The 15745-nt window shown below is 39.1% G+C and overlaps 1 protein-coding gene and 1 long non-coding RNA gene across 3 annotated transcripts in view; one reads left to right on the top strand and one right to left on the bottom strand.

The window, feature by feature from the left end:
* Positions 1 to 705: 705 nt before the first annotated feature.
* LOC134813643 (alanine aminotransferase 2-like) overlaps positions 706 to 15745 on the bottom strand; it is a 55756-nt gene continuing 40716 nt past the window's right edge. For both annotated transcript variants that reach the window (XM_063821527.1, XM_063821525.1), the window contains exons 5-8: positions 15433 to 15563; positions 15096 to 15209; positions 12706 to 12823; positions 706 to 2068 (exon numbers count right to left, since the gene is read on the bottom strand). In XM_063821527.1, the coding sequence (XP_063677597.1) occupies positions 1314 to 2068; positions 12706 to 12823; positions 15096 to 15209; positions 15433 to 15563 (1118 nt within the window). In that variant the 3' untranslated portion in view covers positions 706 to 1313. The remainder of the gene's footprint in view (positions 2069 to 12705; positions 12824 to 15095; positions 15210 to 15432; positions 15564 to 15745) is intronic.
* Positions 7261 to 8623, top strand: LOC134813645 (uncharacterized). The gene is made up of 3 exons (XR_010160043.1): positions 7261 to 7294; positions 7443 to 7566; positions 7751 to 8623. It is a non-coding gene; the product is annotated as an uncharacterized LOC134813645 (long non-coding RNA).

Below are 15745 nucleotides of genomic sequence, written 5' to 3' on the forward strand. Positions count from 1 at the left end.
ACATTCCCCCCAGTAACGAGTTAATTGGTAGTTCCGCTTGTGCTCATGGTCGTCAATATCTTGCATATGTTTTACTGTAACTGGTAACGAAGTATTAGGCAGGGATATTATACACGTTTAAAGGTTTAACGTTAATAACAGGCTTATTCACAATGCATACTGACAAGTTTAACGCGAACGAAGCTAAGTCGAAAGCTGAAAAACATTTCGTGACTACTCGAACAAAACCAGTACCAAAGTACCTCCCGAACATGGTACAACATGGAGTTAAGTGAAGCTAGTTCCTGGTAGGACCATGTGTTTAATTGGAAGCTGGGTGGTAGATGCTACTTTATTAGTTTAAAGATATTTGATGTGGCCGAAGACAATGAGGCATCATGTAGCCTCCAGGCTCGACAAACCCCGTTTGTCGGGGTTTGTCGAGGGGTTTTGCCTTGGGCCCACCGGCTACATGAGGCCTTCTTGTGTAGTGTTTTTCCACGTAAAGCTTGATGACTCCGTCTCGGCTTTTTGTTGGGAGACTCAAAAAAAGAAAAAAAAGAAAAAAAAGCCTCCAGGCTCGAAAAACCCCGACACACCCGACAAACCCCGACGTGTCGAGATATGTCGTATCATGTCGGACCCACCGGCTACATGATGCCTACAATGGCGATCTGAAAAATTGTAACTTTTTGCGACTAAAACTATGTTGAAAACAAATAAAAGTTTATCTTGGATTTTTTAAACGTATCAGATAGAAAATATACATTGTACAAACTTAAACTATAATTCGGAACAACAAAAATCGACCAAACCACAAACACTCATCACATCAATGTATCAAAACTAGAATTTTTCATTGCGGACAGACCTGATCATCACAATTCATTATTCAAGGTCTGTGCCAAACAAGTATCAGAATGGTTCAATGTTATAATTTTGTCTCTGCATCTATTAAAAATAACATGGGACTTGGGTCAGTCACATGTTTGACACAGGTTTCAACATTGAATTTCGTTTTTATTAAACATAAAAAAAACCATTCTAATATAAAAACTAAACTACAATGACCACTTGAAGTTACTGCCCAACATTCCATTATTATAAGCTCCACACTGAACGTTCGATAATTGTTAAACTACTTTATCAAGCCCGGTAGCGCAATAATAAGTTAACCGAAAACCCAACCACCATTATAAAATTCAATACTGTATACTAAAAGTCTCAAACAAAAGAGCATACTTGAAATACATTACTAGCTTATTTCCCAATACATCATATGTATAATCAAGTGTAAGGATCACAAAAATCCCGATAACAATATCCCCCAAAATCTATCCGTATTTCTCTCTGAACTCAACATGAAACTTAGCCAGTTTCTCCAGGAAAACTACCAGCTGTTCCATTGGAGGAAGGATCGTCATCCTGAAGTGGAAGGTACCAGGGTACTGCCAGAATCCACTGCCAGGAACCACGCAGATACCCGTGTTTTCTAGAAGCTCCAAACAGTAGAAGAAGTCTGGAGTTACGCCCTTGCTTTCCGCGAGCTCGATAGCTTTCTTGGGGATTTCGATGCGAGGGAATGCGTACATGGCGCCCTGGAGATTATTGCAGACAATGCCAGGAATCTCGTTCAGTTTCTCGTGAACCAGGATGGACCGCTCTTTGAGGGACGCCAGAACTCCTTCGGTTTCAGATTTGTACAGTTCAGCGGCGTCACCAGAGGGAGCCTTAACCATACAGCTGATAGCAACTTGACCGGAAGTAGAGGAACACAGAGAAGCAGAGATAAGCTTCTGCAGCATCACTTTCACTTCCGGGTCGAAGTTGGTCATCTCACAATAGCCTCCCCTCAGTCCACACTCTCCCATAAAACCCTTGGAGACCGAATGGAAAGATGCCAGCGGTTGAGAATCGTACTCAGGTCCCAGAGACCGCAGGACCTTCTTGAAGGACACAAACTGATCGTCGTCACCCCAGATGTTGGTCTGGTAAACTTCGTCAGCCATTATCAGGAGGTCATGTTTGTGGGCGAACTTGATGATGTCTACTATGTTCTCTGGAGGAATGTTCTGGCCCGTGGGGTTGCCTGAAATTATTAAGCCGTCAGGTATTTTAGAAAATTGTTAGATTTCGGAGATAAAATATTTGATTCTGAAATAAAAGTAATGAAAATGTTATGAGAGCAATTAGGCCGGGATTCAAGAACGATCACTGATTACGACGAGAGTACTAAAACCATCCATATCTCCATGCATTGCATTGGTTGGAACTTTTAGTACATTACATTTCTAAATTCGTTTCTGATAAGAATTGTTGACAGATGGTCACCATGTTATCCAGCTGCCATTCAGCAGAACTTGGCAACAGTAATGATGGATGATGATTAATCACTCTACACTCGACTGTCACGTGACTTTTTAAACACGTTTTCTTGGTGGTCCTGAATTACTATTCGAAATCCTAGCCCCCTAATCTGATCCCAACCCTAACCCTAACCCAATCTCTAACAAAAGCATATGCTGAAACCCTAACCCTAACGAGAAATTAGACCTACTTCCTTAAATGGTCATATCACGTGATCGACTGTTGGGGGCTCTTTTAGAAAAATATCGAAGATCGACTGTAGAGTGATTTATAGCACGCTTGACGCTCGAGTAATGATATTCATATACAAATATAGCTAAAATCATGTATCAAAAGTTGTCTAAAATTTTTACAAATCTCTGATTCATCTTCTTTCCGCAACAACAGAATCGTTCGATCCACGTATGCAGTGGTTAAATTTAAGTCACGATTGTTAAATTAATCACGATCGTTATTACGAATTATACACGTACGTACGTAACGTACGTGCGCGCGCGCGTTTCGAACGTGACTACGGTTTGACACGCGCGGTGAGCCGCGCACTTTTGTTGGATTTGAACTATACGAAAATCAAATTATGAATCGAGCGCTACTAGGGCGCTCACTTAGCGCTTAGTTACCAGCCAACTTTACTTGTTATGATTTGTACCTCTTAGTGTGACCTGGATCAGAATATTTTCTTCGACTTCAGTTTTCAAAAGTGAGAGTGCTTGGATCGAATATAGATATATCTCTGTAAGAGTGTATAAGATGTTACAACTTACACACGTGCGCCGCACGTCGTGCGGTAATCGGTATCATGTCACCAAGTGACTTGTCTATTGTCGTTACCAATGGCCACACTATTCACCTAATACCGTAATCTGCTTGACAGCTCGATCGAATTAAATGATTGCATTTGTTGTTATAAAGAACGAAATTAAGCACATTCATATCGATTATCACATTAGTGAGAACATGAGTGGAAGCAGGACAGAAATGTTCGCAGGGTTAACTGTAACACGACAGTTAAGACCACTTGGTTCCGATGGCTTCCGCAGGAGATGTTGGTTGTAAGTTATTATACATCGAACTTGTTTGTTTCCTCTTACCTACATTTTTGCTGACTCGACCTGCAATCTGCACGAGTTGTAAGTGAAATTATATAAATCTTCTAATTGTAGGTATATTAAAGTATATTAAAATGTAGGATTTTTTCCGATTTTGACCCGGGGATATACTTTAATATACTTTAATATGGTTGGCCCCCCCCCCCCAAATTTTACTCTTCAGGCACATGAGAGCCAGGTTCCCTACTCTCGAAGCGGTTCCCGAAATAAAACGAGCTGTGGCACGTTTCTGCCATATCGAGGGTAAATAAGTTTTTATCACTTGCCATTGCCTCACTTCTTATTAGGAACTAGAGAAGTTCTCGCAAAACATCATTATATATGAAACATTTGACACGGAGTTGTAGAGTGAGCTATGTGCCTCGCCAGGGCTAAAGTAGTGAATGACCTTGCTGTACGGCAAGTTAAACAAGGATCTGAAACTACTAGGTTCCGTACAGGCTCAACTCTACACCCGTGCCAATATGTTCATATGAAAGCCTCTTGATTTATACTAATAATTCTTTAATTCTTTTGCTCGCTTTCTTTTCACCCTTCCCCCTCTCTCGATATTTCATCAATTATCACATCCCAACATTTGAAATGTTTTCAAGTAAAGTTTAGCCTCAAGAACTTAACCTTCACGGACATTATAGTAACAAAATGCTTTGCCCGTGTGTTCTCTGTCAACAAGAGAATGAATTGTCCGACCGTACGGTAAAGGAACATCTGCTCTCATTCGGTCACATGAAGAAAACACTGTTGGCTGATTTTATCAAACATACCGATCCGGGAGACAAACTTTTTCACCACGTGCTGAGGTAATTTACTAATAAGACACAGGCTGTCTGCATCTTTGACTATAAAACATCATCAGTCGTAACTTGAGTAGGATCAGAGTGGGTTGAGTGTAGCACTTTAAAAGGATATTTAAGAGCTGAACTTGTGAATATTAAACATCTGAAGGTGATCATCCGTGTAATCCTGCAGGTCGTTACTAGATAAGTGCTTTGAAGAGGGAGCAACCTTTGAGGTGAAGGGTTCACAGGGAAAACCCCTCCTCATCACCACTATCATTAAGCCGCACAAGGAAATAAAAACTCCTGCTGACAGTGTTAAAAGGAAGCACACTCATGTCTTCAAGGATATAGTAGAGAGCCAGGTATCCTGAATAACGTTATCGGTAATAAGTTAAACTGTATATCACTTCCGCAGTTTGCCATCATAGCCATACTGAAACTGAACGAATCCCTACAGGCAATTTAGTTCAATCAACATGAATATTTGCAGGCTGAGTCAAGCTGTTCAAAATCTAATGACTCTGATATCGAATCAGTGACCAAACGGATCCGAACTGCGGAGTTAACATCACTCTCTAAAGAGCAGCGGAGTATGTACAGGCGTTGGCTGGCGTTGACTGTAAGAAACGAATTGATGCTCTTCATGTTGCTATGTTCAAAGCTGAATGTAAGTTGTTAAGAACGATACAAATTGTCATTATCATTACAACTTAGCGGGTGGAAAAGTTAATTCTTAGTGTGCAATAGATTTCATCGCAATAAATTAAATGCTGACTCAATTTTTAGCTAACACGGGGACAGCCAATGTACGAAACAACCTGCGGCCACTGCTAAAAAAATATGATATAAAAATGGAATCAGAGAAGGAAATCAAGTCAATGGAAGAATTATACACCGTGAGTGCTCAGTTGAACTCAAAACCAATTATATATCATTTTGGTGTCATGGCGTACTAGCATATAGCATAGCACAACCCAGATTTTGAAATATAGAATATATTGTACATCAAAAATTAACATCATTCATGTTTTAAGGTGAACTATATGAGTGCAATGGTTTCTCTTTCCCATAAAGCTGCAGCACATGATAAAAATGAAACTAAAAGTGGTGAGCTGTTAGCAAGACGTACCCCAGTAGCCTACTGTGATGGACAGGAACTGCTAACCAAAACACTTATAACCTTGAAGAATACCGGTATTTCAAATTTCTAGAGATTATAGAGCTGTTTACAAAAAATTAATTTGATTTATATAGGTCAAGGTGGGCAGTTCTTTTAGCGGTTTTTATCACATAGTTCATTAACAGCCAGCTGAATTCTATATATTCCAGGCCAGTTAGATGTGGGAACTGACAAAACTATACATGTTAAGCTGTTTGTAGACGCAGACACGAGCTCCACTAAAGTGGCAGTCAATGTGCTAAACCAGCCTTCGTGTAACAGCTCGTATGCCCACCCAATGCTGGTGTACACCGAAGCTCCGGACCATCGCAGGAACATGGAGGTCATATTTAAGGTATTTCTTCATGAAATCTAGACTTCAACTTGAGCTTATTTGTATTAACAGCTTACACTTTAAAAACTGGACAGGCATGAGACAGATAACATTACAGGTGGTTAACCGGGACCTACCACAGCTCAAGAACTTTGTCTTCTGTGGAGCACATGTGAAGATGATTCTCTGTGCAGACACAAAGGCACTGTGGGCTATGCTGGGTATGGGCAGCAATGGGACGTTCCCCTGTCCACTGTGCGAGGTACATAAAGACCTGATGCAAGTACCCAGAAGCCAGAGAGCTCTCTGCAAGCCCCGAACTTTTGCGGGAATTATGCAGAACTTTGATGCTAATATGAGGTACTTATAAACTTATAATACCAGTCATTAACTCGCTGATTGCAGCTCCTTCATTTCACAAAGTACAAACATTTATCTCGATGTATATTGTATACCATGTATGTATTTCGATAGATGTATACCATTTCTGTAAACTGTTAGTATCGAGTTTTTCCACATCAGAATGACTCAGTGTAACCCGAGATCCCAAGCCCAGTTTATGAATGTTGCTTCACGACCCATCACAGACTGTTTCGGGGAGGATTCTGATTATCTCATAAACTGGGTCGCTGTTCCGTTCTTTGCACATAGTAAGTGATCGAAGCTCACAGTTTTTTATTCGAACACCGCTCATGCTGTTCCTGATATGTGGCAAATAGAACTAGGTACTAGAATTATTGACTGATTGTCATGACTCTTGATACTTCCTTTAGAACATCAAAGTCGGGACTTTTCTGTGGACAGAGTACGGTAAACTGTGCGAGGAGATAGACTTTGTACTCGCTTGCAATGTGGCAGACGGGTTTCTTCCCAACAGCTACAGCAGTACGACAGACTTTGGAGCCATGATTCTGCGCATCGAACAAGGTAATGTAGATTCATCGATGAATGTATCACTTCATTATTGAAAAATTGGAGGCTTTGCAAACTGATATATAATGAGTTGAAGAAAATAAGTGTGGCACTGTACATTTTAGGTAACCGTGTGGCCTCGAAGTGCAACAGTGGGCCCCTTTCCTCGAAGTATGAGCAATATTTGAGGGGCATCAATGTCACTCCTGAGGCATACCATGGTGTGTCCCTGACCGGCGTGAGAGCAGGATATTTGGTTAAAGCCAATCACACTCAATTTTGGACAGACCACTTCTATAAAAACGAGTAAGTTCTGTGAGATCAGTGCGATTTAACTCATGTTACTAATGGTTGTCGTTTATAGTGAAATAACTACCACTTTTTACTTGTGATTGAAGGCTAAAATTCTGTATTGATAACGAGCTTCTGTGACTGACCGATTCTGTGTTGACAGGAAGATAAGACCACAGGACAAGCTGCACTTTCAGCAACGGCTCCTTGCACTGGATCGCATTAAGTCCTCGTATAGAGATCTCTTAGTTCTCGGTGGCAAAAGTGGGAAAGTGAAGAGTCCCCGTGAGATCGAAACTCTTGTCAAGGCCAGGGACCTCTTCTTGCAGAGTACCGAAAGTTTGGTCAGTCCACATCGGTGAAGGTATTGTTGTTATCTCTTATAGCTTTACCTGTTGTCTCCAACCCCTAAATAGCCTGGAAGAAAGTTATTTTCATGACATATTTATAAGAAACTCCGGCCCAACCGAACTCTTAAAATTGCAACATCATTTCAACACCACCTCCACCAGATACATCTCCTTGAAGACCACTTTTTGGAGCAGATACAGCTCTGGGGGATGTTTTCTGGATCTTTCAATGAGCAAGGTGGTGAGAGTACTCACTCCCTTTTTAAGAATCACGAACACATGACAAGTAAGAAATAACTTGGGCTTTTAGAATTAATTGAGTTTGAGATCAAATTTTGATTTCCACACGTTGAATAGTAGTGTGTAAGGGGTCGTTCATATATTACTTAACCATCGAAGGTGAGGGGGAGTACATAATATGTGGACGACCACCACTTTAATACAGAAATGTAAGCAACATAAATTTTCAGACCATGTTCGTAATGACGAAGACCGAGTTGTGAAAAAGTGCGAGCTAGCAACACGGAAATACCTGTTGAAAGTGAAATCCAAGCTGTGTGACTGAAATGGGTCAATCATGATGGATTTAGTGTTTGGGACAATCTGCTATATGCCTAAAATTGAAAGATTGTTAATTTGGTGATGCTTCACCCTCTGTTCATATTTTCTACTTGATCAATAATGATATTCGCCACATATTATGTAAAACGCCGCTTATGTTTTGCCATTAAAATTTTTTCGTTATAGTAGTGACTGCGACTGAAACCGCGCATCACGCAAGTTTTTGTCGCCGCGCGAGGGTGATTCAATTTTGTCCACTTCGCCATAATTCTCAGAGGATGTAATTTGACGAGTGCGGGACAATTTTGAGCGCAAGGAATCACTTGAATCGAAGATAACGATTGAGCTGACAATTTCTCCGGTAAAAATTAGACCTTAGATAACTGAATTGGGATGACATCGGAAATAACTCTGATGCGAGCAGGAATACACTATGTCATACTCATAGCAGTAATACTTAGACGTGAATATTAATATCCGATGGATCAAATTAGTGTATATGTTATCATTATTATATATATAAAGTGTGCCTCACTGGGGCACCCTTAAGTAACAGTTCCAGCTCGATAGGCCTCGTAACCGGGATGGATAGAGACAAACGAAATACATCATCTCGTCACAAGCAATCAGATCTAAGTTAAACGATAAGGCCAGGACATACTATGAGCATTGAATTAACTGTCAAAATGGTAACCTGAGCCCTAGAGGTGATCACATGCTATAAGCCTAACGGAAAAGTATTCTAAAAATATAAATCTAATCGTTAAGTTAAACACATTTGAAAGCGGCTGTCAGATAATATAAACGGTTCGGGATGATGGCTGTCGAGGTTCGGGCATGACGCGCCCGGCCGCACAATAAGCGGTGACTAGGGAAGTCACAACAAAAAGTCCCCTCTCAGTCTAATCTGAGCTCTCGATATTTTGGAAGAATTCTGGATTCTAGCTATATACTAGAAATAGGTAAATTAGTCAACGAACATGAGATGAATCATATATTAACTTAAAGATGAAAACCCGCTAATCAACGTTGACCAAAATTAAATTATGTGGGCTTACAATTGAATCATATAGAGTAACTATTTGATCATTTGACGTAGCCATTTTGTCAACGCAGCATTTTGTCAATTTGTCAACTCTAAATATTCGACTGCTGTTAATCTTTTAACTTTAATTATAAACTTATGTTACCACTGAAAATCTGAAATGGCTCCAGTAGATCTGTAGATGTGGCAGCTAGGTTCTCGTTATATACTGCGATAATCGCAAATTGAGGCGACAATCGCACGATAATCGCATAATGAGGCGATTATCGCACAAGGGGGGGCGATAATCGCAAAATGAGGCGATAACCGCGCGATAATCGCAAAATGAGGCGATAATCGCACAAGGAGTCGATTATCGCGCGATAATCGCGAGGGAGTGCGATTATCGCTGCAAAAATAAAATCTGCGAAATGGCCAACATTTTCCACTGTGCTACAAGATACAGTAGATGAATCCATAAATTTGGAACATGGGTACATCGCAGTATTGGCCGTATTTGAGTGCTCGGGAGGCTCAGTTCGGTTTTCTAAGATGGATATAGCCGTAAGCTATGCCTAGGAGCCATCAAAAGTCGCATAAAATTACCCATGGAATGACCAGAAATGAACGAAAATGAACATTCTTCTCAAAGTGCTCCGAATGGTTTAAAATGGGTCGGAAAGTGTTAACATTGGACCTAGGACCACTCAAACCAAGTTTGGGAATCACTGCATGTCTAGAACCGATGTTACCTATGTTCCAAAATGTTCCAATTTTGGGACAATAATCCTCCTGAGAATCCAGATTTTTGGAACATGGGCACATCGAAGTATTGGCTGTATTTAAGTGCTGGGAAGCCTCAATTCGGTTTTCTAAGATGGATATAGGTAAAGACTAGGCCTAAGAGCCATCAAAACTCAAATAACATTACCCAGGTTCATGGAATGAACGAAAATGAACAAAAATGAATATTGTCCTAAAAATGCTCAGAACGGTTTAAAATTGGTCGGAAAGTGTTTATATTGGTCCTGCGACCACTCAAACCAAGTTTGGGAATCACTGCATGTCTAGAACCGATGTGACCTATGTTCCAAAATGTTCCAATTTTGGGACAATAATCCTCCTGAGAATCCAGATTTTTGGAACATGGGCACATCGAAGTATTGCCTGTATTTAAGTGCTGGGAAGCCTCAATTCGGTTTTCTAAGATGGATATAGGTAAAAACTAGGCCTAAGAGCCATCAAAACTCAAATAACATTACCCAGGTTCATGGAATGAACGAAAATGAACAAAAATGAATATTGTCCTTAAAATGCTCAGAACGGTTTAAAATTGGTCGGAAAGTGTTTATATTGGTCATAGGACCACCCAAAGCAAGTTTGGGAATCACTGCATGTCTAGAACCGATGTTACCAATGTTCCAAAATGTTCCAATTTTGGGACAATAATCCTCCTGAGAATCCAGATTTTTGGAACATGGGCACATCGAAGTATTGGCTGTATTTAAGTGCTGGGAAGCATTTATATCAAAATATTGGAGGATTATTAAAACAAAAATATTTGCCCAATAAAATAATTTCTGTTTAATTGTACATAATTCTGAATGCAACTTTAAGACCCTGTTGGACGACAATATTGACTCTTTGCCACCATTTTTTAACCATTCTGAGTGCTTGGGTAATAAAACCGTTCTGAGCATTTTTAGGACAATATTCATTTTTTGTTCATTTTCGTTCATTCCATGAACCTGGGTAATGTTATTTGAGTTTTGATGGCTCTTAGGCTTAGTTTTTACCTATATCCATCTTAGAAAACCGAATTGAGGCTTCCCAGCACTTAAATACAGCCAATACTTCGATGTGCCCATGTTCCAAAAATCTGGATTCTCAGGAGGATTATTGTCCCAAAATTGGAACATTTTGGAACATTGGTAACATCGGTTCTAGACATGCAGTGATTCCCAAACTTGCTTTGGGTGGTCCTAGGACCAATATAAACACTTTCCGACCAATTTTAAACCGTTCTGAGCATTTTAAGGACAATATTCATTTTTGTTCATTTTCGTTCATTCCATGAACCTGGGTAATGTTATTTGAGTTTTGATGGCTCTTAGGCCTAGTTTTTACCTATATCCATCTTAGAAAACCAAATTGACGCTTCCCAGCACTTAAATACAGCCAATACTTCGATGTGCCCATGTTCCAAAAATCTGGATTCTCAGGAGGATTATTGTCCCAAAATTGGAACATTTTGGAACATAGGTAACATCGGTTCTAGACATGCAGTGATTCCCAAACTTGGTTTGAGTGGTCATAGGACCAATATAAACACTTTCCGACCAATTTTAAACCGTTCTGAGCATTTTTAGGACAATATTCATTTTTGTTCATTTTCGTTCATTACATGAACCTGTGTAATGTTATTTGAGTTTTGATGGCTCTTAGGCCTAGTTTTTACCTATATCCATCCTAGAAAACCGAATTGAGGCTTCCCAGCACTTAAATACAGCCAATACTTCGATGTGCCCATGTTCCAAAAATCTGGATTCTCAGGAGGATTATTGTCCCAAAATTGGAACATTTTGGAACATAGGTCACATCGGTTCTAGACATGCAGTGATTCCCAAACTTGGTTTGAGTGGTCATAGGACCAATATAAACACTTTTCGACCAATTTTAAACCGTTCTGAGCATTTTTAGGACAATATTCATTTTTGTTCATTTTCGTTCATTCCATGAACCTGGGTAATGTTATTTGAGTCTTGATGGCTCTTAGGCCTAGTCTTTACCTATATCCATCTTAGAAAACCGAATTGAGGCTTCCCAGCACTTAAATACAGCCAATACTTCGATGTGCCCATGTTCCAAAAATCTGGATTCTCAGGAGGATTATTGTCCCAAAATTGGAACATTTTGGAACATAGGTAACATCGGTTCTAGACATGCAGTGATTCCCAAACTTGGTTTGAGTGGTCATAGGACCAATATAAACACTTTCCGACCAATTTTAAACCGTTCTGAGCATTTTTAGGACAATATTCATTTTTGTTCATTTTCGTTCATTCCATGAACCTGGGTAATGTTATTTGAGTTTTGATGGCTCTTAGGCCTAGTTTTTACCTATATATCCATCATTTACAATTATTTTTGGCACTATTTAGAGCTTATTAGGGCAAATAAATGCATGGGACACTTTTGGGACAATTTTGGGACATGTTCCAAAAATGTTCCAAAAATGTTCCAAAAATCTGGATTCATCAACTCACAAGATAAACATTTACGGTTCGGCGTGCGCGCGTACCGGCTTTATCATGGCCACATGTGGGTAGAGTTTCATATCCTCGATTAGCAAACAAGTTTAATGTATCACTTATCAGCACATCAAGTTATAGAAGACAGCATAACGGAAGGGTTTTCTTGCAGAAAACAGATACCAATTTACCATACACTGATTCTGCAGTCCTGGAAGTCTTATCGCTGACATATTTTGTATTTGTGATAAGGGACTTCAAAGAATACCCGATAATAATGTAACCACATTTACCACAAAGGCAGAAAAAGGCGGATGTTTTGGGTTTTCTGTGCATACTTTTACACTGTTATTGTTCACAACCAGAGGAATACAATACATGGTTGAATGAAATGTTGTTGTAGCTTACGTATTTAAGTCACATCATTACACAATACACATTACACACCATTGTAATCAAGGGACTTGAATATGCAGCATAATTACTGTATATCATTCACATATCATGAAATATTTGGTGGCTGCTGTTAGTCTATATTAACTCAGAATATTCTAGATCTGATGATGTAACCATAACAGTTAACACTTACCCGGATTAATGACACAGATAGCTTTAGGGACACATCTCGACTTTGCCTCATCGTACGCTCGTTCTAGTTCCTCTGGGTTCAGTGTCCAGTTGTTATGCTCGTCCATGTAATAACTTATCTGTAAAGAGGTCAATATTACGAAGAAGGAAATTATGATAACTTATTTAGCCCGTTTCTCTTTTAAAGGACACAAAATAGACAGCTTGATCGTAATTTAATTGGAGATAGCTTCCCTTACAACTGAACAAATTGTTATAGCATTATATTAATGTTCAACCCTAGACCGGATGTAGAATAATTTCTTAAAAAGGAAAGCAAATAAGACCCTTTAGTTTAGAATTGAGTGTAGATTCCCTGTAACTGTCAGGATTTACATATTCGATTATTATATTATTTACTTATCTATATATAGATTTGAATAATATGTAGGGATTGTTAGTGTAGAATTACTCCAAGTAAAGAGCAGTTAAGTTTAATTTCAGCTTATTTAGAGCATTAACTAAGGAGAGATACTCAGAAACGCTACTTCGATTTTTTAAAATAATTAATATGCAGTAATGAAATTCATTATTTTCGAATTTACATAAATAAAAATATCAATCACAATAGTAAAAACCACGTCACAGAATGTGATAGAAGATAATAGAATGAAAAAGAATAGAATGCAAAAAATTAATACAGCTTGTTAGTAAAATTTGTCGGCAAATAGAGCAAAAATAATGTTCTTCTAATTCTAAAATCATCACGCAAAGGAAAATAAGTAACGATTAAGAAATTTGATGGTCCCGGTATCTGACAGCTGTTATCGGCGGAAAAGACAAACCATGAAATTAAAACTACATTGTGTACGCCTCAGTATATTTAAACAATTTAACCTACAATTTAACCTACTTCCGCTATCTTCTATTAACTTATAAAGCTTTCTCCACCTGAATAGGACGAGGTTGATTATCTCTTTCTTCAGCTGCGTCATTACCACCTCCTCCCAGAGAAGAGAAGAGTTTTGATGAAAGTGACAGTATCTTGGAGCGGAGAAATCTTCGGAAACTTGGAACTGTCAGACTATAAATATAAAAGTTCGACATCACGTTCAGTAGAGTCAGATAAGAGGCGAGTCTGACGAGTCCTGGAGATTGTTCCTTCTTGAACATTCCAGCGACCTTGGACAAGTTGAAGAGTAAAGATGAGAGACAATAAACAGCAGCTGTCAGCACTACAGTTAAAATGCCTTGCCACCTTACAGAACCATTCCCCCTTCGCGAAATAGCCCTTGCTTTGAACAAAAGTCTGAGGGTTAGGACCGAGGTTAGGATCACAACTGCCATTGTTACGATGTAGAAAGATCCAGCCACCAAGGAGTATGAAGCTATTCCATCACCGGGATTACTCACATTGTACTTTATATCGTAGGTCGAGTAGTCGAATTCAAGGTCATCTGAGTATGCGAGCAAAGTTCCCAATGAAACAGAAATATTCATTAACCAAAATGCTCCACAAAATAAATGAGCTCGCTTAGCTGTCCAACTTCTCGTCTTTAAAGGATATTTGACTAACAAATATTTGCTGAACGTCAGAAAACAGACAAGTAGATTGCTAATAGGGTAGGATACCAATGTTATGAATATTTGGCCTTTAGCTACAACATCACTCAAGATCCAGTCTTCGGCAACAATAGAAATTACGGTAGGGAAAGCCCACGCAAGGGTTAGAGCTAAATCGCAAACTGCTATTTGTTGAATCAAGGCTACAATGAATTTGTTGAGTTTGAAAGCGTCATATCTGAATGAAGATATCAAAATTATGATATCTCCAAATAATGAAGACAGAATAACTATCATCAGATAGACTATCCACAGCCATTTTTCTGTTCCATTTTGCATTCCGTAAAGAGTGGCGTTGTTTCGTGGTATCATAGTTTTATAAAGCAGTGGCCAGTGGACCACAGGACCAGTGCTGTTGAGTGATAAAAAACACAGAAAGACGAACAAGTAGAAACTAAACTGGTCTAACCTCAGGTAAATTGAAGAAACTTGGAAGATACGTAAAACTACTCAAGGAAAGTTTTGCCCCCATTTATATTTGAAATACAGAATAGAATCTACAGGATTGTTATAGTAAGTAGGAATGTGCTACTACGTACAATACTCATACTTCATTATAAACATAGGCTGGTAAGCTGATACATACTTTACTAGAAATGAGTAGCGAGAAGCAAGTGAAGTGCCTAGAAACAAGCTACAGCAGGGAGAGGATTTCTGACGAATACAATGACACATTTCGAGCAAATGTCAGAAGAATATTCTAGATTTACTGAATGAAAAGTTTAACCAACAAGAAAATGAATTTCCTAATCTAGTGTTAGCACATAATATCATCAGTAAACAACTGACCAGTTCAGCGTTAAACTCAGCAGTACAAGCGGAGTAGAGAGGGTACTGAGGTACAGGGATCATGAAACCGGGTCTGGACTCGTTATCCATCGTCAAACACAGCTTCATTATGTTCTGAGGACGGGTTTTGTCATAAATCATATGGTATTTAGAGGTTGCTAGTTTTACTGTATCTTGGTTTTTAGTTTTAATTTTTACCGAGAGTAGGCTTAATAACAGGATATAAAGGTATAGGCTTAATAACAGGATTTAAAGGTATAGGCTTAATGACAGGATTTAAAGATTGGACTGCACCCTCACAATATTTCCTCACAACTAATCTTCCTACAGCACTGACCTTGATACAGCTGCTAGCTCCAGTTCCAACAAAGATATCATCAGGACTGGCTGGGTAACCGTCCCTTTCTGAGATGTACTCTGCCACGTGGTTCCTTACTGTTACTATCCCTGGTGAGTCTGTGTAGGATCCTGAGGGGGTGTTGTCAATTGTCAAACGCAAGGAAATATTATTTAACGTCCAGGTGGGTTCACGTTTTGTACAATGTGCTACCTTTTAAAAGTAGGAAGATGGAAATTCTAATTATAAATATTCTTTTATAACTATAGAATATGTTACAGTAGGTAACTACATTTATTCAGGACGTAACAGA

The sequence above is a fragment of the Bolinopsis microptera genome, chromosome 3 (assembly GCF_026151205.1).
Source record: "Bolinopsis microptera isolate Bmic1 chromosome 3, MBARI_Bmic_1.0, whole genome shotgun sequence".
In the NCBI taxonomy this organism is placed as follows: domain Eukaryota; kingdom Metazoa; phylum Ctenophora; class Tentaculata; order Lobata; family Bolinopsidae; genus Bolinopsis; species Bolinopsis microptera.